The sequence below is a fragment of the Podarcis gaigeae genome, assembly GCF_964106915.1.
Source record: "Podarcis gaigeae genome assembly, chromosome: 4".
Taxonomy (NCBI): domain Eukaryota; kingdom Metazoa; phylum Chordata; class Lepidosauria; order Squamata; family Lacertidae; genus Podarcis; species Podarcis gaigeae.
Genome location: NC_139677.1, coordinates 25,348,882 through 25,373,400, shown reverse-complemented (window position 1 = coordinate 25,373,400; position 24,519 = coordinate 25,348,882). Strand labels below are relative to the sequence as shown.

At 42.5% G+C, this 24,519-nt stretch overlaps 1 protein-coding gene across 4 annotated transcripts in view; it reads left to right on the top strand.

The window, feature by feature from the left end:
* FGF14 (fibroblast growth factor 14) overlaps positions 1-24,519 on the top strand; it is a 295,842-nt gene that overhangs the window by 183,416 nt on the left and 87,907 nt on the right. The window contains exon 1 of one of the 4 annotated variants that reach the window (XM_083735374.1): positions 5,311-6,319. The exons of the other annotated variants lie outside the window; for them this stretch is intronic. Within the exon in view, the coding sequence (XP_083591500.1) occupies positions 6,124-6,319 (196 nt within the window). The 5' untranslated portion in view covers positions 5,311-6,123. Of the gene's footprint in view, positions 1-5,310; positions 6,320-24,519 lie in introns of those variants that run through there. 4 annotated transcript variants of the gene reach the window in all.

Here is a 24,519-nt window from a genome sequence, read left to right as displayed (position 1 = left end):
ATAACAAGTCTGGACATTATTTATCCCATTTACCAAAGCATTACTATTCTTCATTAGAACATGTTATTATGGGGGAAAGTCTTGTTTTGCAGCAATCAAAAGTACTGTTCTTCCTTCCTTCCTTTTCTTTGTTTTTTTCCTTCTTTTTGCTAATACCTTTGCCTTTATTCATTGACTTTAAGAAGATAATGAGTTGGCAAAATATGCTTACCACAGACTCTGGATTAACACTGTTAACATGTCATCTAAGGATGTACGGTAATTGCCTTGAGACAGCCTAGCTACTGGAAGGATAGAAAAAGGATTAATGTACACAGACATTTTTGAAAAACTAAGTCCTTTCGAGTCACTTACAGATCTCTTCATACACAAATCTTTCCTAGTAGCAGCCATGTATTTTGATTCTTCCTGTGTGATTTTTTTTTTAGTCACTAGAGTGTATTGTTGTCAAATCACAATGGTGGAAATGGCTCTATAATGCTACTATTAATACATCCAATCATCCACAAGATTACAATGTAACAATGCACTTTAAATTTTCACCTGGGAATTAACTGGTAGGAGGAGAGTTTAAAAGAATCTAAAAGATCCCCCCCTTACTGTTACTTGTTATATTTGTCTTTAATCAAAAACTGGTGAATGTTTTAATACAGAGTGTGACACTTGTCTTCAATCTAAAACCATACCTTGTTAGTTGGTGGCCACATAAGCAAACAGTATGTTCATGTTCTGAAAATCTTTCTGCTATCAAATCCCTTTTTCTGCTTTGAAGTGCAAATATTTTATCACAGATTTAAGACAGCAGATGGCTCTCTTGAGTTTCCCTTGGAGCACCTATTGCTGTAAACAACTATCCTGCATTTTCAGATTAGAAGTAGGAAGAATTGAATTTACTTTTGTTTTCCGGGGGGGTGGGGTGGAAATCACACCTTCCACATTATTCCACTATTTATTTGCATTCTTTTCTATACTGTAACCCCCCCCCCCTTTTCTGTGCACCCACCATCATAGACTGAGACTGGCAAATGTATTCAGTTTGGGTGAGACTATAAAATTTACAGTTTAGAATAAATGAAATGAACATGATGTAGGAAGATGCCTATCAATGTATCACAGTGACTATTAGAGTACTTCACTGGATAGAATATGTATCCCCTTGGATGGTCTTTTATTTACAGCGTTTAGTGCAAATAAAAAACAAATATATATCCATCAAAGAAACATAGTAGCTTCTTTTTCAAGCTGTTTTTAAAATGCTTGAGGTTTGCACTTATTTTCTTTCCTATGTAGCAAAAATCCATAATGAGGGAGTACAGCACTGGTAGACAATTGTATGTGCATTTTGTCTTCTATTTTCTAACATTTAAAAGCTGTTTTTAAAACATTTGATCTTCCTGAATGTTGGGAAACAAAGTGCTCATTCAGAAATCATAACCATGTGTTATAAATATATGTAATATTTTAGAGGCTAAAGGATTAGTTATGCACCAAGCAGCATCACAGTGCAATCCTCTAATGCCTGTTCAGAAGTACGTCTTGCTGAATTTAAAAGGACTTACAGCTAAATAAAGTGGGTGTAAGACTGGAGCCATAAACACTCATAATATTATCCCAATAAAAGCAATGGGACTTAAATATGTGCTTAATGTTGAATGGAACATACTTAGTATTACTGTTATTAGTGTTAATGTATATACAGCTTTTAGAGGACAAGCTATTCTCAGTCTCACCATTATTACCACTGTTCTGTGAATCAAATGGTTGCTGTTCACATTTTTGTTCAAAGCGAAGAACTTAGCATGACATGTTCAAAATGTGGTGCAGCAATCAAAACTGCTAGCACATTGCAAAGCTAAGCAGGGTTCAGCAGGGCTTCAAACTGTATGGGGGGCTTTGTGCTGAGATTCCTGCATTGCAGGGGGCTGCACTTGATGACCCTGGTGTCGCTTCCAACTCTACAATTCTGTGATTCTATGAAAACTACTCAGGAAGCCTTTTTCCGACGTGTGTTTTTTATGTGGGGCATCTTAGGTATAAGGCTAAATATAGTTGTATCTCATTTCCCATGCCCTTAATTGGGATGTTTATACTAAAAGGTAAAGGTAAAGGTAAAGGTACCCCTGCCCGTACGGGCCAGTCTTGACAGACTCTGGGGTTGTGCGCCCATCTCACTTAAGAGACCAGGGGCCAGCGCTGTCCGGAGACACTTCCGGGTCACGTGGCCAGCGTGACAAAGCTGCATCTGGCGAGCCAGAGCCGCACACGGAAACGCCGTTTACCTTCCCGCTGGTAAGCGGTCCCTATTTATCTACTTGCACCCGGAGGTGCTTTCGAACTGCTAGGTTGGCAGGCGCTGGGACCGAGCAGCGGGAGCGCACACCGCCGCAGGGATTCAAACTGCCGACCTTTCAATCGGCAAGTCCTAGGCGCTGAGGCTTTATACTAAAAACCCTCTCCTATTTACTAGCATATATTACCAGGACCCATGAGAGCCCTTTGTTTTGCACTGTCCAAGGTCCTGATTGAAATGAGCAGGCAGTTAAAGGAGATCAAGAGAAAGCTCCCACAGAACACTGCAGTTTGTCAAAGCTGTTCCTCGCAAACAGCATATTTGTGCAGAAAACGCTGGGCTTTGAAAAATGATACATTATGTTGTGTGTTGAAGAATATATTCCAAAGCAAAATGCAGATGAAACGAATAGTGCTTAATGCCAGAAAATTGTATTGGGCAAATTCTAGCAGGAGGAATTCCTTGTATTGGCACAAAATATAAATGCTTACATTTCCATTTATTCATAACATCAAAAAACCGAAAACACAGAAGCACAAAAATACATTCTCCAGATATCTGAAAATGTGCTTTTGCATGTAGGTCTAATGTAAAAGAACAAAAATTGAAGCTGGAGGATAGAATTAAAACCATAACATCTTCTACTCAATGTAAATACTATGCTTTGTTAATAAAATAATTTAAGAGGATGCTGGCAGTTGTCTTTAGCTAAACAATTGTTCAGCTAAACAATGGACTGCTCTGGTGTTCATATTTGGGAGATTTTGCTTAAAAGGGTGTGCCTAAGCATTAAAAAAAAATGTAAGCACTACTTTTTCACCTAAAGTTCAACTAAAGCCCACAAGTTCAGCTAAAGTTGGAAAAGATCCCTTTGAAGGGGAAGAATGAGTAAAGTTGTAAATAGTTCTCTTGCTCTTCCAATCTTCCAGTTATCAGATGCTTTGGATGGGATAGAAAGCTGTAGATCTGTATGTATCTCTTAAAGAGTATTTCCTTACATAGACTTGTAGTGGGTTTTGTCTAAGTTAAAAGTTCACATAGAGAGTGAGGTTCTAAAGTTATTGAAGTTTCACAAGTGAATGTTGTTATAGTTAATACATAATTGAAAATCTATGTTGTTCAGTATAACTATCTCGGCAGTGCCTGATTAATCTGGTACCAATTATGGGTGTGTCTGCAGAAGACTTTTTATGTCTGGAATCCTCACATACCATATTATTATTATTATTAGCATTTTTATCATAGGAGTCAACTCCTAGGGGCTGGGGTCCCATTGCCCCCCTAAAATATTTGAGGGTGCAACAAGCCCCCCCATTTGATAGGCATTGCCATTCAAACGGTGTGTGTGTGTGTGTGTGTGTTGTGATTGATTGTGTGGGGGATTGTGTGGGACTTATCTGCCCCCCCAAATATTTTATTCAAGTTGGCACCCTTGATGGAGCTCATGGTGGCACACACAGTTCTCATCCCCATTTTATCCTCACAACAACCCTGTGAAGTAGGTTTGGCTAAGAGCCCAAGGTCACCCAGCAAGCTTAGCAGCTGAGTGGGGATTTTAACCCTGGTCTCCCAGGTTATCATCCAGCACTCTAACCACTGCACCACATGGCACACATTCTGGTGCCACACTGGTAAAGCTCGGAATCAATCCAGGGTGGACGTCCAAACGATGGGGCTGCTTGCCCCATTGTGCTAAGGTGCCAATGAAAGAAAATGCGCCGCACGTGCCCAGCAACAAATGAGTCCCCCCCCCCCCCTGCATCTGAGCCTCCATCTGTAGCAGACATGTAGAGTTTGACTGGAGCGCGCAGTTATCATTACATGTCTGAGCTCTTGGCAGACAAATAAATTAATCACAGAATCTCGGGGCTCTTTTTTCCCTACAAAACGTAAAAAACGAGAGCCAAATTCCAGCCTTACACACTACAGGGTGAAGTTGAGTTTTCAGTGGCCACTACAGAACTCAATAAATCTAGCGATGCCCACTTGTACCACTAAATGTGTTTGCTTGGCAATAGAAGCTACGGAGTCCGTCCTGTTTTGAAAGATGATCTTAAGAGGAACCGGTTCGCCCTTCCTTTGAATGCCACGATGTCTGGGACGCTGGGCGATCTCCCTTCCCTGTTTTCCTCCTGGAAACAAGACAAGATCGCGAGCCAAGGCTGCCTTTGTGGTCAGCTGGCTGCGTCCGAGAAGCCACAGCAGACGCTGATGCTCTGGAGCAGAAAGCGCGCCTCTCTCTCTCGCTTTCCCTTCCCAGCTCACCCTCCCCTGCCTGGGAATTAGTCTTCCCCTCAAGCAGCAGCGCGTCCGGTTCCGAGTCCCCAGAGACTAGGGCGCCGCCGCCGCCGCTGCTGAGGCGGAAAGGCTGGATTTGGGCGCCGCCGACTTGTGACCCTCGCGCCCCCGCCGCCGGCCCTAAGGCGGCGCGCATCCCCGCCGCGTCCTTCCGCCAGAGTAACCCCGTCAGCCCCGCCGTAGGCGAAGCAGCCACAAACGTCCATCAGAGAGAGCCGCCTCGGCAGGGACAACAAAGAGACCGGCGCGCGACGCCTGTGTCTGTCGTGGTTACGTAGGGAAGAGCCTCTCTGCCTTCGCACCACCACCACACGCGCGACTCCTTAATGCGTTAAGGTGCTGGCCGTTAATTCGTAATTCTAAACCCGGTGAACTCAGGGTCTCGCGCGGGGCGTCCGCTTATTCGGGGTGGGGCAGCAGGGTAAGCAAGACTGTTGTGGCGGGAAGTCGCTGAAGCGTGGGAAGCAGTCTGTCGCTTTCCTGGCACTGGCTGCACTTTCACCCAGAGAGCTGAGACTTTCTGGAGCGAGGGAGAGAGACGCCAAATTACAACTTCTCCGTCTCTCTTTCTCACATCCGTGCGCGCGCCGTCTCACACTTTCCCGCGCATAATTTCCCTCAGTCAAGCCCCGTAACCTCTCCCCATCCCTCCTCCGCCTCTCTCTCTCTCACACACACGCACACACAGATGAACCGCACGCGCGCGCGCTCTGCCCTACGCGCGCGCCCGCGCAACGCACACTCACTCACACACACAAGCTCCCGGCAGTCACAAAAGCCTGACTGGAAGCCGAGGGGCGGCAGCGTGGGCTTCTCTCGGCGACAAGCAATTTCCTCCCTTCAATCGCGGCGAGGCTTTTTTGAGCCCACCTCTCTCTTTCCCTCGCCTCCTTCCCTTTGATTAGCATTCTCCTCGCTGCTGGGTTTTTGTGTGGTGCGACTTACCCCTCCTCCTTTCCCCCCTCTCCCTTTCCCCCGCTCCCACCCCAAGGACAAATCCCCTCCCTCAGTCGTCTCGGGAAGGGAGAAGAGGAGGGTGAGCGCGTGTGTGTGCGCGTGTGAGCGAGCGAGCGGGCGAGTGTGTGGCGGGGTGGCGGCTAGGGTGGGACTGAAGCGCCGCGATTAAGGCTCGCGCGCTCTCTCCGGAGCCGAAGCGGGCGCTCTCCAGATGCTGCTTTCTCAGGCACTCGGAGGCAGCCCCGACGACGAGGAGGACACGGCGCCGGCGGCCGGAGCGGCGGCGGCGGCGGTGGCAGCCATGGACCAGCGGGCAGAATAAGCCGGGCGCCGAAGACACGGCATCCGCCGCGGGCGCTGCTTGTTGCTGTTCCCGCTCGGCCTGAAGCCAGGCGACTCCATGTGGTGACCGGAGGACTTTTCCTCGCCGCCGCCGCCGCCCCTACCCGCGCCTTTTCTTTCCAGTTGGCCTTCCGGAGATGGGTCGGCGCCTCGGCTGAGCCAAGCCCCGCGCCCGTCTCCGCTGCGTTTGGGCAGGGCTCTCGCGGACGCGGAGCGCCCGGCGACGGACCGAGGCCATGGCTGCGGCCATCGCCAGCGGCTTGATCCGGCAGAAGCGCCAGGCGCGCGACTTGCAGCACTGGGACCGGCCCTCGGCCAGCAGGAGGCGCAACAGCCCCAGCAAGAACCGCGGGCTTTGCAATGGGAACCTGGTGGATATCTTTTCCAAGGTCCGCATCTTTGGCCTCAAGAAGAGGAGGTTGCGGCGCCAAGGTGTGTGTGTGTTTTGTGTATGTGTGTACATATATGTGTGTGTGTGTGTGTGTGAGTGAGTGTCCTTTGCGCCTGTGTGCGCCTTGGAAGGAATGGCCTGTGGTTTCCAAACTTGGGCCCCAACACGCTGGTAAAGGGCAAAGAAGGGGGGGAAACTGCCACTTCTTAGGGTTGTGCCCATTTTACAGGAGGGAAACTGAGGCTGTCTCTGGGTTCATTGTTCTGAAGACACTCTCTTCCCCTCTCTTAGTAATGTGAATGAGAGCCCTCGCTTTCAGTACATAAGCATGCTTTGGGACTGGCAAAGAAAGCCCTTGCCTTATTTAACCGCCTAGTTTGATGAGCAAAACTGGATGGTTCCAGGGTATTAAGAGGCAGCTAAGGTACGCTAAAAATGTCACCACAAGTCTGTGAGATAAGTAATTGTGCCCATTGTACAGAAGTGGGATTACAGGCATTTAAAGTGCTTGGTCTGCAACCAAATCGTGGCATTTGGTTAAGGTAATGAATGGGCAAGGACTTATCCACAGCTGTTTAAATATTCTTGTCACACTCGCAGTCAGGGGTGTCAAAGAGAAGTAAATGAATGGATTCCTACCCACCCTTCTAGTTAATGTTCATGGCTGAAGTGATAATTCTAGTCTAGGCTGGCAATTATTGGTATAGAATTGGAAAGATAATTGTTTCATATTAATGAATGCCAGGGAGTGATACCGAATATGTGGGATTATTTTATGCTACTTTATCTTCATCCATACCAAAGTGTCTAAATCAGTGTTCTTCCAACTATTTCAACTGAACTAGGTGGCTTGTGAATGGTCTGTAACTACAACAAAATACATTGCGCTTCAATATCTGCTAACTAGATTCTAACTTGTGTACCATCCCACCCTCTGAAGCTGAGGATAAGAAACCTGGGAGCTCTATACAGATTTAAGTATATTTCATACCCACTGCGTGGAGCAAAGGGTTGTGTATACTAATGTCTGAAGGCAACCTTGGAAGGATAACATGATGCAACAGTAAATCTGCTAAACCTTTATTATTCCCTTTTGTTGTGCTCTGTTTCTTTGCATTTAGATTTTGTAGATTTTTATAATTTATAAATACAAAAAAATCCCAGCTCTAAGAGATGATTCATATTTGCAATGATCACCCATTGTTCCAATCTGAAGCACAATGTTAGCAAAGAGAAATGTGTTTTATAATTCTAATTTGTGAATTGAATCAAGTAAAGAAAATAATTGTTTCCAGTGTCAATAATCTAAATGCATTGAGGGCATTTTTTTGGTAAGAAAGCAAGGTTTAATGAAGACACACAGAGAGAAAGATTTTCTGTGAATAAATTGTATAAAGATCCATATAAAAATATTGTGTTTTGAGTGAAGTAATAACTAGTATGTAGTGTGTTCTGTATTTTATAATACAGCCCATTGTTTCAGTATTAGAAAACTGATAGCATGAGAAGGCAAGGCAGGCATTCTGGGGCACTGTCGCTTTAAGAATCTACAGTTGCTGAAGTGGAGAATCCTCAGAGTGTTGAATGTGGGGGAACCCCAATTCCCACTACACCCTATTTTTGCAGCCTCTGTAGCTGGCTCACTCCACTCATGGTTGACTTTTAATCATTACATTTCTTAACACACTGGGAATGTTCTGTCACAGGTTGGAAAACCATGGACAGTTGTCTTTAACACTACATTTCTGAACCTTAACGCTGATTTTGCTGAATTTCTTTCCCTTTCTTTGAACAGTCTAGCGCTGTGGGCTCCCCACCGCTCCTTCATTTTGTCTCTTTGGGCTGCTTTTAACCATGGTTATCACTAGGTGTGTGAGCCTCCCAAGGGAAGGCAGTTCAAGTAACAGTAATTGGAAGAGTCTTAACTATATTGGAACTATATTTGAGGAGTCTTACCTATATTGATACACCAGGTGCATCATGCAATTGTGGATTTAGATTTCTGGTTTTTCTGTCTTTATGCAAAGTGCGGTGCACTCTTGGTGGTGGTAGGGAGCTGTTTCACACACACACGTATATATTCCTGCTTCAGATGGATTTGATCGAAGTGCAAACAGACCATAAAATCAGTGTGATGGGAAACCTGCACACTCTCTCTCTCTCCCTTAGATCCTATAGTTTCCTATTCTGGTAATACTCCCAAGTTTTTAAAACTGCAGATGCTGTAACAAAGCTAGCATCATCACTGCCATAACTAAAACTAGGAAGACCTCAGAACAACAACAACAAACTATACTTTCCCACTTGTAGTAGCATGTAAGGTTTGCACTTCTGGGAAACGAGATCCTTTCTATCACACGTTGTTTCAATACTGGCTAAGAAAGCCATGCATTGCTTTCTAGGATGTAACTTATACTTAATAAGAAGTTTCACTTATGGAAACGTAAACTAAACCAACACATATACGTTACTGATAAAATTTAAGAAGAATGTTTTAGACTCTGTTAAATTAATGCTGAAAGGGCGAATTGGCTTTTGCTTTTTGGAAAGCTGTGGCATAGCCAAGTGAATTACCTGACAACAGCAACTAGTGACAATAAAATAACAATGACACTGATTTCCACAAGCTATTCATCTTGGGGTTTTTTTTAGTGAAGGTAGTGCAATGCTTATAGCTGGTAGTCGCTGTGTGTGCCCAAGAGCAGCCTCAGCGAAGCAACATTAATGGCTCTATTTGTTGTCCTGTTTGCTTAGTTTTACACACAGTGATGCCAATTTATGGCCTTAGCAACTCAAGCATGCTTGACATCCACACATATTTGTTTGACTTATCATTTATAGGAGAGGGATTGTATTTAATAACAAATGCATTAAATTTAAAATGAGCAAATCACTAAAGCTAGTGATCTACTTAAAACATTATTAGATCATAAGGGTTGTTACGTGAACAACAATAGTGTGAAATAAGAGCCATTTGGAAATTAAGGCGACTCCTTTAAGAAGGCAAGCAGAAGCAACAATTCAGGTTGATTCTCTATTAGGAAATGTTCCTTTAGTTATATGTTATGGTTTCAGTATGTGGGAAAGATGCACACATCCAATCCATATTAGCTTAACATAATGAAAATATTACATTCACTTAAACCATTTCCATTTTTGTACCTTCCGTTTCATATACAAAATGTTTATAGAACATATTTATAGAATGCACTTGGAGAGTTTCTAGTATATTCTCCTAGAAAATGTACAATTTGTTAATCACAACTCTCTTGTTTTAGGGAAAATGAAGAACATCAGATCCACTATTTATTATTGGTTATAAACCACATTGTTGCCCTTACAGGTGATGACATGTGTTTTGCCTGTCTTTAAAAACAACAACCTACTGATTTCCTAAACTTCTTTTTAAGAAAGGTGTAGTGTGGGGTTGCATAAAAGATTGTTTAATTAAATTTGGCTAATGATTAATACTTGTCACTTGTGTGGAAAAATTGCTATGGTTTCCTATGATGTATTAGGTTGCTAAATAATAATTATGAATCAGTTTTCCATGTTTGTAGATTCTGGGAAAATTGGTATGTGCCTTATAGGATCAGGTGTTGATTTAGTATTTGCCTTCTAGTTGATTCCAGAAAGTTATAGATGAAGGGGGGAAACCGAATGCAATTGGAATCAGTCGTAATTTTTGTACTGATGTTAATGGTGCACATACTGAGCTTTTTCATATTGTATCTAGGGATGTTCCTAAAACCTGCTTTGATGGTATTAGGTTGAAATGCTTGACTGTCCAAATTTTGTGTGCAGTACATTTCGCTGATAGCAACTGGAATATTTCACGTATGGTGTGTGTTCTGGGAAGGAGTTGCTTGCCATTTTATCGTTTTATTGCATCTTTTATCAAATGAGAATTATTATTTATGCATGAAACTTTATCACTGTAAAGCTCTGCTTCAACCTTTTGTGTGTTTACTGGTACTTGCTCTGCAATAGTAAACACATGTATTTTGTAAGTTATAATCCTATTATTACCAATCTGGTTTACTTTGAAGTAGGGATGGGGGAGAAATTGCAGGTGAACTTACCTAATTCACACATTCTGAAACAATATACAAATGGAAACATAACTATAGTTCAAAATCCACACTTCCCCAAATTTTGCAATCTAGTTCTCCAGACGAGTGATGTGCACCGAAATGCATAGACTAGGATAAAGTGTGCATACAAATGCGTATATTAGTGAAAATAGCACACACAAAATGCATCGCATTAGGAGAAGTTGCTTTGCAGAAATGTGTATATTGAGATAATTTTGCTGTTTTAAGTTGCATGAAGACTCTTTTTAAAAAATTGCAAACTTATCTGGAAATGTAGAGAACTATAAAATAGGGGATGAGCGTGGGTGATGAGGAACTGCAGGAAACAAAATTTGACAGGTTTGCCCTCCCTTACTTCCAAGTAAACATGCTTATGATTGGGGTGTGAAATAATTACTTTCAAACGAGTTCACACCCACCCATACATTTGTTGGTTAATTATATGTGGGAATTTGTACATTCGCCTTGCAAATCTGTATTGTAGTTTAATACATAACGGTGGAAAATGTAATTTCTGTAGCATGGCGAGTGGTGGGGTGGGTTGAACAATCCAGAGCTCTGCTGCTGCTACACTGGTGAAAGTGCCACAGAACTTTATAGACAACACGGCAAATACAGAATTCACTGTCTATTGACTGTGCCAGCAATGATACTGACATGCCACCCACACATAAAGGCCCCCTTTGAATGAAGGGGATGTGCTACCAGCATCCATCTTGCATCATCGTACATACATCGTGCAAGGTGCCACATAAGTGCTCCCACTCCACTAGCTCCATTGGCACAGCTAGCAACAAGCCCAGTACTTCAAGTCCCAAGGCATCCCTATAGGCAGGAGTTCAAATTCACTCATGCCACCTACAAGCAGTATTTTAGGAACACAGCACATGGGGGAAATATAGAAAAGATACAATACGGCATCTATATAGCTCCCTGGGCAGAGTGTCTACACAAACACACACAGAGAGAGAGAGAGTTCTCCTGAGACATGGGTTCAAGACCATCAAGGGAGGGAATGGCTCCATGGCCAAATAACCGAAGGGCAGGGTTGAGAGAGGCAAAGGGGGCAGCCCTAGACACACACTGGTGGCAAAAGCAGCCTACAGTGGCTCACTCACCCCAACCCCAGCCTCAAGACCCACCAGGAGCACGAGGACTGCAGGAAGATTCCTGGTATGATGGAACAGTTTCTGTTTGATACAATGGAAGTCCCCGTACCTGCCTCATTAGGAAAACAGGAGGCGCACATGAGCCAATCATCAGGAGTGCTGCAACCAGCCCTTTTAACACACCCTTCCGACTGGCAATCCATGTGATCAAGACGCCCTCCTGATATCAGTAGCAAATGGTGTGATGGGGCTGTGCCACTTACCTGACCTCCTTCTGGGAGGTCTGCTTTATACTGGGATGGATAGGCATGTGGTGGCAATGAGGTCAGCATGGTGCAAATGTTCTGGCAGGAAAACTGCATTGGCTCCATTTGTACCATGCCCATCCTGCTGCTGCCCTGCTTCCTCCCTCTCTGTCCCAGCATGCAGCAGCAGGTAGACTCTTACTCAGAATGTATGAGTTTCTGAAAGGGAAAGAAGTATCTATAGGGTTGCCAAACACTCATCTCAACAAGGCTTCTGTGTCTTGGTCAGTGGTTTGACAGACAGAAGGGTAGCAGGCTTGTTGATCTGTCAGGTACTTGCTCTACTGGGAGCATCATCCGTGGTACAACTGTCTGCAATTAACCTTGCAAGGGTGTGGCAGCCTGCCTGGAGCAAACAAGCCCACAGAGGAACAGCTGAGAGCATCCTTGTTACTGCTGCAGGTCATGGGGTGGGACTGGCCGGCGTTGTGAGAGCTGTGAGATTGGTTCTGTGCTTGTGGAAAGAGCTGCTTGTGGAGAACAAGGGGAGACAGAGAGGACAGCAAACAATAGATAGCAGCTACAGTGCATAGTCTTTGAAACAGTAAGTGTTTGTGTGAGGAGGTAAGAGATCGCCAACAGAGTGCTTACCTGCTTATAGCCGCTCGCCTGTGTAGGTGGAGACCATATTGCATCATTAGAGCAATACAGTTCAGATAAGGCTCAGCATTTGGATGCATAGACAAGGAATACACTTGGAGCAGTTCCCCATTACAGCACGTGTTTCACACTTCTCTGTGTAGGGTATTCTATCCTTGCATTCCCAGCTGTAAGACGGGAGTAGAGATTGCTGTTGGCTGGTCCTGCCTGGAGCCTTGAAGCAGGGTAGCTTCCAGGGTTCTATGGGTAGGAAGTGTTCACAATGTGCAGAAATGTCTGGTGGTGCTTAGGACATAAATCTTTTGCGAACTGATCTCTTTTTATGCAAAGTGTCATTTTTTTCCTATTATTTCCTTTCAACGGGGTTCCCTGTTGTGAGCTCAAAGCCTGTGTAACATCATCGATACAGCCCTGTGCCTCACCACCTATCATTTGATGTATGGTTTATGCATAGTTTGTATTACTGGTGGTGTGAGTGGGTGTTGAGTTACAGCATTTCCTATGTTCTGTCATGGTGACAAGGACAGGGCAGATAATGGGGAAAGCGATTGTAATTTTGCCCTCCCATTGACACCAGTGAGATGGAAATTCCTTATACTAGCTTGATGCAAAGTTTGCTCATTGACAGGGATGTGAATGTGAGTTGAAGCAATGTAGGATTTGGTATAAGCATCCTCCTCACCCAGTTATGCCAGCATAGCTGGGCTTCCCCAAGGTCTTAGAGCAGCAGATCTCAAGTACAGAATTGTGCCCTAATTCTACTACTATATTAAACAAGTTGTGGTTCGAGGACCCAACCCCCGCAAGGTGAAATGAATACACAAGGACACGAGATATAAGGTTAATGGGCAAGAAAAGGCCACAAATTTATTGATTACAGCAGTGAAAAGGTATTGGCTTAGGCATTGGATGTTTAAAACAAGGGGGGTTTATTCACCAGTAGGTGGAGCCTGTTGATGCTCATCCAACTATAGGCTCTCCCCTGATGTCACCGAGGGTCGTGCCATGGCCTCCCGCCAAGCAGGCATCGGACAGAATACACGACCGCCAGATTCCTTTACCGGAATACCCAAAATATTGAAGGCATAGGCAATGGCCACACCTAGCTCTTTGACACCACAACACATTTTTCCAATGCCTAACCTACCCACCAATACCACGAAAGTCGTGACGATTGCTACGAGGTAGGCGAAAAAACCTAATGCCAAATGGAAAAATTCCTACCAGGCCCCCCGGGCAACCAGGGCGACCAACCTAAGGTCCATAGCAAGGCCAAGGAAATGTAAGACCCTAAGCTCAAAGGGAGTGGAGGGTGGGTGACTCGAGACGGGACGAAGGAGAATGAGACCGAAGAGGGGCTGGTGCTGCAGCATTTAGGCTGCAGAAAACGCCCCCTCGGAGGCACCTGGTTGGACGCCTGCTGAAGGGGGTGGGCGCCAGCCAGGTGAGTGGGGGAGGCGGAGCTCAGGCTCCCGCCCACAACCACTCCCCTCTCTTCCAGGGAGGAGAGTCTTTATCAATTGAACTAAGAATGTTTCAATAGGTTTGGGGGGGCAGCACTTTTGCTCCTTTCTCAAACTGAGCAAGTGATAATTGGTTGATTCATTGGTTAGGAGTACTAAAAAGAGGATTCTTTTGCAGAATAAAATTAAGATACCTGTGGCTTGAAGCTTGTAATGTGAGCTTTTTATTTTTATTTTTGCTGGTAGGGGCATGAAGGCAGGATAAATCTGATTTGCATTATATCCATAGTGCAGTGATCCAGTAAAAATGTGGTAAAGGAATCACTGACTGCATTCCCAATGGAATTTATGTACTGAGTAAAATGCTTTGGCACTGATCTGTCAAACCATACATGCACGCTGTAGGTTTCACACAGACTGCTACATGTGAGGAAAAGATGGCTGTTACAGCTGGTAATTTGCTGCACCAGCAGCAGCCAGGAAATCAGAGCCCTTTCCCCCCAAAATCTATTTGGTACAATATGCCCCAATCATTTTGTTTGGCAGTGAGGCAAATAACACATTATCACATGCATGCATCCTCTGTTGCAATTTTTAAAATGACCCAGTTGCCCACACATACTTACATGAGTCAGTAGTACCCATAAAAAAGGAAAGAATTAATTTTTGTAACCTTTTCCTACCTAGTCTCCTAGAGGCAGTACTTACTCACCACCAGCAACTAGGCAAGTGGTTATTTACAAGCCTGTAATTATCTATGTAAATTGTACATCTACCTTTTCATGTCAGTTTGTCTTTGATGCTAAGTTAGTGTACTTCATTATATGCAATTTTCTATTTTGTATTCATGTATAATTTTAGTGATGCAAAGTGGGCTTGCTGTAAAAATGTCTTGTAATGAAGCATGTGTTCCTCAATAATTGCTTTCCGTAGCATATACTATATATTTCATCCATTGCAATTTTTTTCCCTAGCTTCCTGCTGTTTGCTGCAAAGTTTTATTTTGCTAGAAATGCTTTTTATTTTATAAAGAGAGCTCAGCCATTATTATTATTATAGTTTTTTTATTATTTTGCATTTTTACCAAATTTATACAAAAATCCCACTGAACTATGTACTAGATTGCCTAAGGAGTAGTCTACAATTCTGCTCATATCACCTCAAAAAGGATATTGTAGAGCTTTTAAAAGAAATGTAACCAAAAGTATCAGGGAAGTATCTGTGAGGAAAGGTCGCAAACTCTGAGGCTTTTTAATTTAGAAAAATAAATGATAGAGCTGCCTAAGATGGTGCATGGCACGAAGAAAGTAGATAGGAAGATTCCCCACCACCACCACTGCCCCTGCTCATTCTCCCATGATACTAGACGTTGGGGCCATTCAACAGAACTGAGTGTTGAAAGATGCAGAACACATAAAATAAAGTTCTTCTTCACACAGTACATAGTTGAGGTATGGAATTTACCCCCATGAGACGTAGGGATGATCACTAACTAAAAGATTAGGAAAAATTATGGAACATTCCTCTGATTGTCAGTTGCTGGAAATTAGAAGTGGAAAGAATGCTGGTGTCCTCAAGTCCTGTCTGCAGGCCTCTGATAGGCATCTACTTGGCCACTGTTAGAACATAATAGTTTCAAAATGTTTTAGGGGGTTTCGTCAAACTGTGTTTCAGGGAACCCTGGGTTTCCTCAGAGGTTAATCATCAGAGGTTAATCATCCCTATTTAAAAAAACAGTTTAATCATCATTACCACTACAACAGTGATAAGACAAGGGTGGCAGATATAGATCAGGATTATCCTCTTAGATTTATTGGTGATTTGCATCCGATTGGCAAGAGGGGGCTGACTCTCAAATGCTTAACAATAGCAACAACACCTAAATTAGACTTGCTGGAATAAGGAAAGCTAACTGGGAGTGGACTTTTGTGTGAAAAGACTGTCTGCTCAGTTCAGTTGTTATACTGGAAACAAATCCATGGGCTAACTTTATGTCCTTTGTACCTGGGTCTCATTGGTAGATCTTAGGGTTATGGTAAATATAAAGCAGATCTGAGAAGTCTGAAGTCTGTCCACTTGTACCCTTGGAGAGCCTTCCCCAATCTAGTGCCCCCCATATGCCTTGGACTACAACTGCCATCAGCCTCAGCCAGCATGGCCCAGTGGTTGGGTAATGGGAGTTTAGTCCAATTATCTGGAGGACACTGGGATGGGAGAGTCTGTTCTAAGAAGTTACGTTCTCAGATCAACCACAAGGTTCAATATATTTTGCCCATAAGCTACCCCACATGAACTGTGACTCTTACAACATGCCTCAGGACCCTCTAACAGGCTGTGATTCCATGTGAAAGGTTATCTCAGGAGACATGCCACTGTAGAGGCTTGCCCTGGGCACAAGGTCAAGCACCACTATTGGTCAGTCGGTCCTGCGCCCAGGGGAACGCCCTCTAATTCCTGCCACCATTGGCCAAGCATCAAATAGCCCTTACAAGATTTCTCTTCGTATAACAGCAGCTGAAGAATGTAAAAACTGAAATGTTTTGCTTTAAAACTAATGTATCCTTTGTGTGTGTGTGTGTGTGTGTGTGTGTGTGTGTGTGTGTGTTGGGTGTGTGTGTTTTACACACATAAACATTTACACTTAGGTTTATGTGCACACCCACCCACTTTATAATCAATCCGCTACGAGCAAATTCCATTTTTTTCAAAAGGAGGTTAATTTTGTGATTGATCCATAAAATTTATGCAATGCCAAGACAACTCTTTGACTGGATTCTGTTATTCAGGTGGAGTTGACAATGAATTCATGCATATGGGCATCTCAGGTCACAAGAGAGATACGAAGGGAATTTGGTTCTCAAAGAGCAGGGGCGGTATTTGCAATACTTTTGAATAATAGCAGTGTCATCAGTCTGGTGGAATAACAGTTCTAAAATTAGACCTTTGGAAATGAAAAGGACTTATTTGGTTTTTAAATAGCATGCCTTATAGTGCAATCCTATGCATGTCTATTCAATATCAAGTTCCATTTATTTCAATGGGGCTTACTCCCAGGTGAGTGAATATAGGCTTCCAACCTTAGCATCTTTTTGCCACCTGGGGCTTTTATGTAGACCATGTGATTAAGCCCCATTATAGCTAACAGGGCCTAGATACATATAAATGTGTACGGCTAATATTTAGATCTTAAATAATATGCATGCATAATATGTGTGACTGTGAGAACAGAGTGACTTTCTGACTGATTCTACTGTAGTTTGTCACACACGACTTGTGTCATGAGAAAGTGGATGGGAATGTGCTTTGCCATCAACTTGGTATTATGGTTGGGAAGATGCATCCACCACTCACTTTTAAGTACAGATGGGGCTAACCACAGCTAGTGTCAGAGGTAAGCATCATTATGCACCTACCAAGTCCCACACCTCTTTTTAGGGGGCCCATAACTGACCCAAATTGTTGAAAATCCACATGCAATCTTCCCTTCCCTCCTACAGAGGAACAACATGAGCCAATTTTAAGGTCATGGTTATATGGGAAAATATCACTGCAAACTAATATTACTGCCAGTAGCAACCCAAAGCTATGCCCTCAAATGCCACAGTCACAGAAAATGCACCCGGCCATATCTACTGACTGTATTTATACAAACACATGGTAAATGGTGGACTATAAGTACCTATAACCTAGTCCACACTCATGCTTTTCCATATGATAGTGGGTACAAATCTGGCCAAGAATAACTTGTTGTGCTGCTCATATATAGGATAAACAGTCCTGTACGAAGCTGTCATTTAAGCTAACCTGGTGCCTTCCAACTGTTGCTGGACTAAAGTTAACATTGTGCCTGGCCATTGGCCATTGGTCCAAAAATTCTAGAGGGGACCAGGCTAGGGGAAGCCGGTTCAGACTATACTTATTTCTTCTGAAAAAATGTAATAACATCTTGAGGGTTATTGTAATGTAAAGATATATTGGGATACCTTGTACAGTTTTCAGAAATAGACTGGATTCCCCTCCCAAAATAAACAACCCTCTTGATGATTTGCCAGTTTTTCCCCACAGTCCACTTCTAGTGTACTGCTTGGTGCTCAGGAGATGTTATAATTTCATTTATAATTGGTATTGATAAGATAACTTTAAAAAGATCAAATGCTACTACAGAATTGCCATACCTGATTTTTAAGTGGCTAATAGGGGTTTGATGACAGTATAGATCTCTGTTGGATCCACCTGGCTGTCCTCTTGAAGCTTCCCAAAGAAGTATATAGCAAGTGCATGTAAAAACTCCAGCAAAAGATCCTAAACCTTTCAGCAATGTGGACATGAACATAAATGAGTGCTGGCTGTGCACATGTGAGCCCAGGTACACACTTGTAACGCCATTATGTGTTCATGTGTCCCAATCAGTGTAGCTTAGATTTTAACATGGTGAGGAAGGAAAAGAAAGGAGGAAAGAGGCAGATGTATTTGGAATGACTCTTGACTATGAACTAAAAAAGATTGCAGTACAAGAATAAATGAGAAAGCAATCAGAAGCTGAGAAAGAATGGCTAGACAGAAGCCCATGGAAAGTAATTTGCTTCTGGCATGATTGCCAGAGAGTCTGTGATGAGGCTGTTCCTGCATTTTCACCTTCTGTGGTTTTTGACACCTCCCCCTTCCTGCCCCACTCCAGGTGTCCACTAAATTTTTCTTTCTCTCTCCCTTCATTCTGCGTTTATGGTTAGCTGGAAAAGGAAGCAAACTTCTGATGTGCCCTAGTTCCCACAAGTAAAAGGTTACAGCGCATCTACATATTCAAGTTCCAGAGACATTTCCCCCTCTGAGCTTGGGAGGGGGGGAAAGGCTAAATAAAATAAAGTTCATTGATTTTATTTAAATGATTTCTTAACTCACTGATGGCAAAAGAACCTGTAAGCGTTGCGCAACAAATGACATCATATAAAATGCCCTATTTTAATAATAAAAAAAATCCCTATTAAAATAGCATTATGGTATTCAACTACCAATACCTATAATCATACAAGTTGTATTTTCAAATTTGCCCTGTCTTTCTCAAGGATATCCTTGAGGTAGCAAGAACAGTTATATAGGTATTAAATGCTTTATCACTACCAGATGGAAGAGGAGTAGCATACATTATCATCTTAATTGTAAAATTTAATATTACTTGCTGAAAGTTACGTTGGTAAACATTGTAAATTCAGGGAGGAAATGTTGCTCCCTTGTCTTTAATTCGCCTATAAATCTCTTAATCATTTTTTAGACTCTACATTTAACCCTGTGTCTTCTTTTTTTAAAATGTAACCTGTAGCAAAAATGCAAGCTGCACATTACATAATCTGCTATGGCAACATTTCACTGTGCAGTTTTAATCTCCCTGCCATGACAACTATAAGCAGAAGAATGGATCCACTCCAGCTAAAGTTAGTCATACTCAAAATCAATGGGGCTTGTTTGGCATGACTAACTTATTTTCTGTGAGAATGAAAGGCTACTAAATTTAGCTAGATCAGGGCCTATGTACTCTGTGAGAAGAGCAGGGAATAGGAATCAAAGCAGTAACATGAAGGGTTGCTTAACAGTAAATTAGTGGCGTTTCATCCCTGAGCCCTTTTCACCTAGATACACAGCAAATTTTGTCTGCTAATTTCATCTGGCAGATGTTGTGCCTGACTACTTCTCAGTCTTGTCTCACATTTTGACTGCCACACTTTCCCAGTCTAATTGTATCAAATTTATTGGCACATCTGTTGATATTTGGGCATACTGATGCAATGGCACAAATTTGATATTCAGGGAGGGGGCAGCAAAACCATGCTTCAGTTTGGGGATGCAGAATCATGCATGAGGGTTAAAACTGCAACACTGAAAGATGAAGAAGAGATTAAATGGCATAGTATTGGTCATCATATTGCAGACTTGAGGTTTTCTGGTAAGATACTGAAGCTGCAATCCTTCCTTGGGAATTAGTAGACATGTATAGGATTTTGCTGTATGTTTCTGGGGTTCAGTAATTTGAAGAGCGGGTGAATCCTTCCAGGGCTGGTATGACGCGCTTTGGTACCTAAGGTAAAGAACATTTCTCATATAGAGGCTAACCAGACTGGCAAGTAAATTTTACTTCAGCACTGGTGATGAGATACCTTTCCCCATGCAACCCACCTATCCGGATTAATTGCTACCCTTGTCCTGTAGAAACAACCACACATATTACTTAAAATGATCTCCTAACCATAAGCGTTCATTGAAATATTTGCCTGGTTATTAAAACATACAAAATGGGTAACTACAGCTGCTGTCTTACACCCCATACATAAGCCCCACCGAACCCTGTGAAACTTACTTCTGAGTAAACATGCATGGGCTTGTGCTGTAAGGGTGTAATGGCACATAGACAGGAAAAGGCCATTGCCACTTAAAACAACATTCTGATAGTGTGTATTTTCCACTCTTCCCCAAATTGTGTTGGATCACTTGCCCTATGGGATAGTATCCTTGCATTATACATTTTGTTGCCCACACAGTATCGGCTGTTGACTGTGAGCACAGGGTAATGCAAAACAAAATGACTTCATGCTCAATAATCCCACATGTTCCAGGAAAGGAGAGATGGGAGACTTACTGAAATCAGCAAGGGAAACCCACATGACCTGAAAGTGTTGCTGTGCAATGCCAGGTCAATGATGAATAAAACCACTGCCTTCCATGACCTGATTGTGGATGGAGGATTTGACCTGGCATGTGTGACAGAGACCTGGTTGGATGAAGCAGATGGGCCTGTCCTTGCAGCTGCTTGCCCACCAGGTTTCTCTTATGCACAGCAACCCAGGTCATTTGGGCGGGGATGGGGGGTTGCAGTGATTATTAGGAAGTCAATAGTCTGCACCAGGCATCCTATTGGGAAGACCCAGTTTTCTGAGTGCATGTTCTGGAAGTTGGGCTATAGGGGCAGTACAGGATTCCTTTTGGTGTACCAACCTCTGGACTACTGCAGTGCACTCTACGTGGAGCTACCTTTGAAGGTGACCCGGAATCTGCAATTAATCCAGAATGCAGCAGCTAGACTTGATACTGGGAGTGGCCACCAGGACCACATAACACCAGTTCTGAGATATCTGCGTTGGCTCCCAGTACATTTCCGAGCACAATTCAAAGTGTTGGTGCTGACCTTTAAAGCCCTAAACGGCCTTGGTCCTGTATACCTGAAGGAGTGTCTCCACCCCCATCGTTCTGCCCGGACACTGAGATCCAGCGCTGAGGGCCTTCTGGCGGTTCCCTCATTGCGAGAAGTGAGGTTACAGGGAACCAGACAGAGGGCCTTCTTGGTAGTGGCGCCCGCCCTGTGGAACGCCCTCCCTTCAGATGTGAAGGAAATAAGCAGCTATCCTATCTTTAAAAGACATCTGAAGGCAGCCATGTTTAGGGAAGTTTTTAATATTTAATGCTGTATTGTTTTTAACACTCGATTGGGAGCCGCCCAGAGTGGCTGGGGAAACTCAGCCAGATGGGCGGGGTATAAATAATAAATTATTATTATTATTATTATTATTATTATTATTATTATTATTATTATTAACCAAGGAATGCCATTTCCAATGGTAGCCTCATGTCTGGCATATCACATTTCTGCCCCAGGTCAATGTACTCTAAGAAAGCAGTGGAGAGTAGAAAGGGGTCCCAATGGAAGGTATATTTTCTAAGGCAAGGCTGACAATTAGGGCATTCTTCCCCAAATAATTGATGTTTGTGGGGAGCAATGCAGGGGAAGCTGAGTTTACAATTTAATGCATTTTTTTAACAGTTTGAAACTGCAGCCACAAAGTGAATGACTAATGATTTAATACAACCATTTTTATTTTTACCCATATTTTATTTTAATGTGTAATTTTCTCCTATGGGTAGTCCTCATTCCTATCCACCTTTTTCTTAGCAAGGGCGTTTTCTCATCACAGTGTAGGAATTTAGGGATGTGTTGAAATAGAGTAAATTCATGACTCTTGCAAGAAAAGTGCTACAATTTTTTACTATAATTATAATTTGGTTCTTTCATTTATTTATTTATTTTTTAAAGACTAATTTATACAATCACTTGTCCTGGCACAACAACCCCTAAAATCACTTCAGCCTTTGATTGCTTATTATTCAAGGGGACTGAAAGAGAGTCAACAGCCTTGACAAAATCATTCATAAACTGTTAGCATCTGTCTCTTTCATCATTATTTGTATTGTATTCCTGCAACACCATGGAGCTTCACAGGATACTACTGTATAAGTAAAAAGATTATTTTGTTTAAGAAAAAGCTCTGGCTTCTAGGAGCTTACAATCTAACGTTTAATGACTGGGAGAGAGAATGGAAGAATGTGAAGAAATGCAGTGCATACTTTTTTGGGGGGGTGACAGGGGTGTTAAACAAAGGCTGCCTCTGTAAGGTGGGGCTTTAGGCAAGGTTTGAAGAAAAAGCATAGAATCATATAATTATAAAGTTGGAAGGGATTATAGAGATGTTCTCTGAGAGAGTTCAAGCATGGGAGAATGTGGTTTATGGCTCACATAAACAGTAGCAAAATTGTCTCTAATGGGTGGAGTTTACAGTTCCATTGAGATTGTAATTTGTGAATAGTGACGGGTGAATCTGTCAATTTCAGTTTCTCAGTTTCTCACTTTTGCAATCTAAAATTCAGTTCTCCACATTTCTGTATCAGTTTGCTATTTTTTTAAAGTCCTCATGAAAATTCACCAGCATTTTAGTGCAAATTTCTTCTAATATGCACATGTCCATCTGGATTCTTGTCTAATATACACATTTCTGCAAAGCATTTTTTGCCTAAAATAAGGCATTTTTGCATGTTATTTTCACTAATATGCATTCATATCCACCATTTTCACCACCTATGTGGCATTACTTGGCTGTAGGACATCACTGCAAAATTCAATTTTTGAAAAGAGTCTGTACTGCATTTTTCAGATTACTTTGGAAAGTATGCATTAGGTAAATTTGCCTTTAAATGTAAACTGATTTGAAATTATTCCCAATCACTATCAGTGAATGTCCCAAGATAGGCAATAAGATGCTTTGATTGAGACATCTTAGAATTCTCTATGGACTAGGTGAGCAGTTCTGAGGAATAGCAAACAAACTGTGATTGCTGTTGCCTTATGTGTCTGTCAACAGCTGGTTAGCGTAACATTCATCTGTTGCACAGATTTCTGTCCCTGTTTTTTATCACCAATCTCTTATTTCCTTCTGTATTTTAGACATGACAACAATAGGATGTCTAAGATATCCTGGGAGATAAAAGGAACTCCCTGCTTGGCAGGGGGTTGGACTCAATGGCCCTTGTGGTCTCTTCCAACTCTATGATTCTATGATTCTAGTGTGTTACTTCTTTAATTAGGATCTCTTTCGAAATACACCAAACACAGGCACCCAAGTTTTAGAAAGAATCAGACCAAAAATCCTTAGCTCTGTCTATAAAATTATAAAGTAGAGGAGGTTGAAATTTGGCGTTGATTGATCCTTCTGTCTAGTCCAGTGTTTCCAAACTTAGGTCTTCAGCTGTTTTTCAACTGCAACTCCCATTATCCCTAGCTAGCAAGACTGGGATAATGGGATGATGGGAATTGTACTCCAAAAGGAGCTGGAGACCCAAATTTGGGAAACACTGGTCTAGTTGGTGCTTTCTGCACAAGATAGAGTTACTGGTTTGTCTAAAATTAAAATTCTGTACCAGAAACATGGTGATACCCTAGTGTGCCATGATATACTTATGAATTCCCATATAATTGGGTGTTTTGTCTCAGTTTGGAGTGCAACACACAGGACTGATGTAATATTCTCTGCATTCTAGCCTCTTCCTTCTCACATTCCACAGCAAGAGAACCCCTTAAAGATCAAGTCAGTAGAGTTACTCATGATAAGTTTAAAAAAAAATCATTTACATACAGTGGTACAGTTTGGCACCTTTGAACTCTTGTCTTACAGCACAACCCTGTGCATGTCTACTCAGACTATAGACCCATTGTGTTCACTCCCAGGTAAGTGTGTACCTAGAATTATCATTGCATAACGCCCACCATAGGCTGAAGATGCACTTCCTTATCTCTTTGACACCTGGGAGAGAGGTATTTTAGGTTTCTTCAGGTTATAGATTGTTTTAAATGGTTTAGTGTTGTATTTTTATATTGTTTTAACCCACCCTGAGTCCCATGGTGAATGGCAGGTAAGACATTCTAATAATAATAATAATAATAATAATAATAATAATAATAATAATATAAAAACTGCAGTCCTAATGGTCTTACCAGGATGGGTGGTCATCTTTAAATGGTCATGTATATTACTCCATGTACAGTACTTCAAAATGTGGCAAACAGCCCTGTAACATTTAGGGGTTCTCCTCCTCATTCTGCTGAGTCCTGACATGACAACACCACAGCTTCTGCTACTCCATTTGTATAAGTATATACCAGTGTAGATGAATGCCATCTGTAGATGCAAAAACACTTTAGAACACTGTCATTTTTGCTCATTGTCCTGCCTGGCTAGTCTTTGAAGTTTATACCGCTATTTCAAATATATCTCTACATCTATATTGGCTCTGAATCTACCTGAGAGGGTATGCTAATTTATTGAATTGTTGAAGCGCACTGAAGATGAATGCTG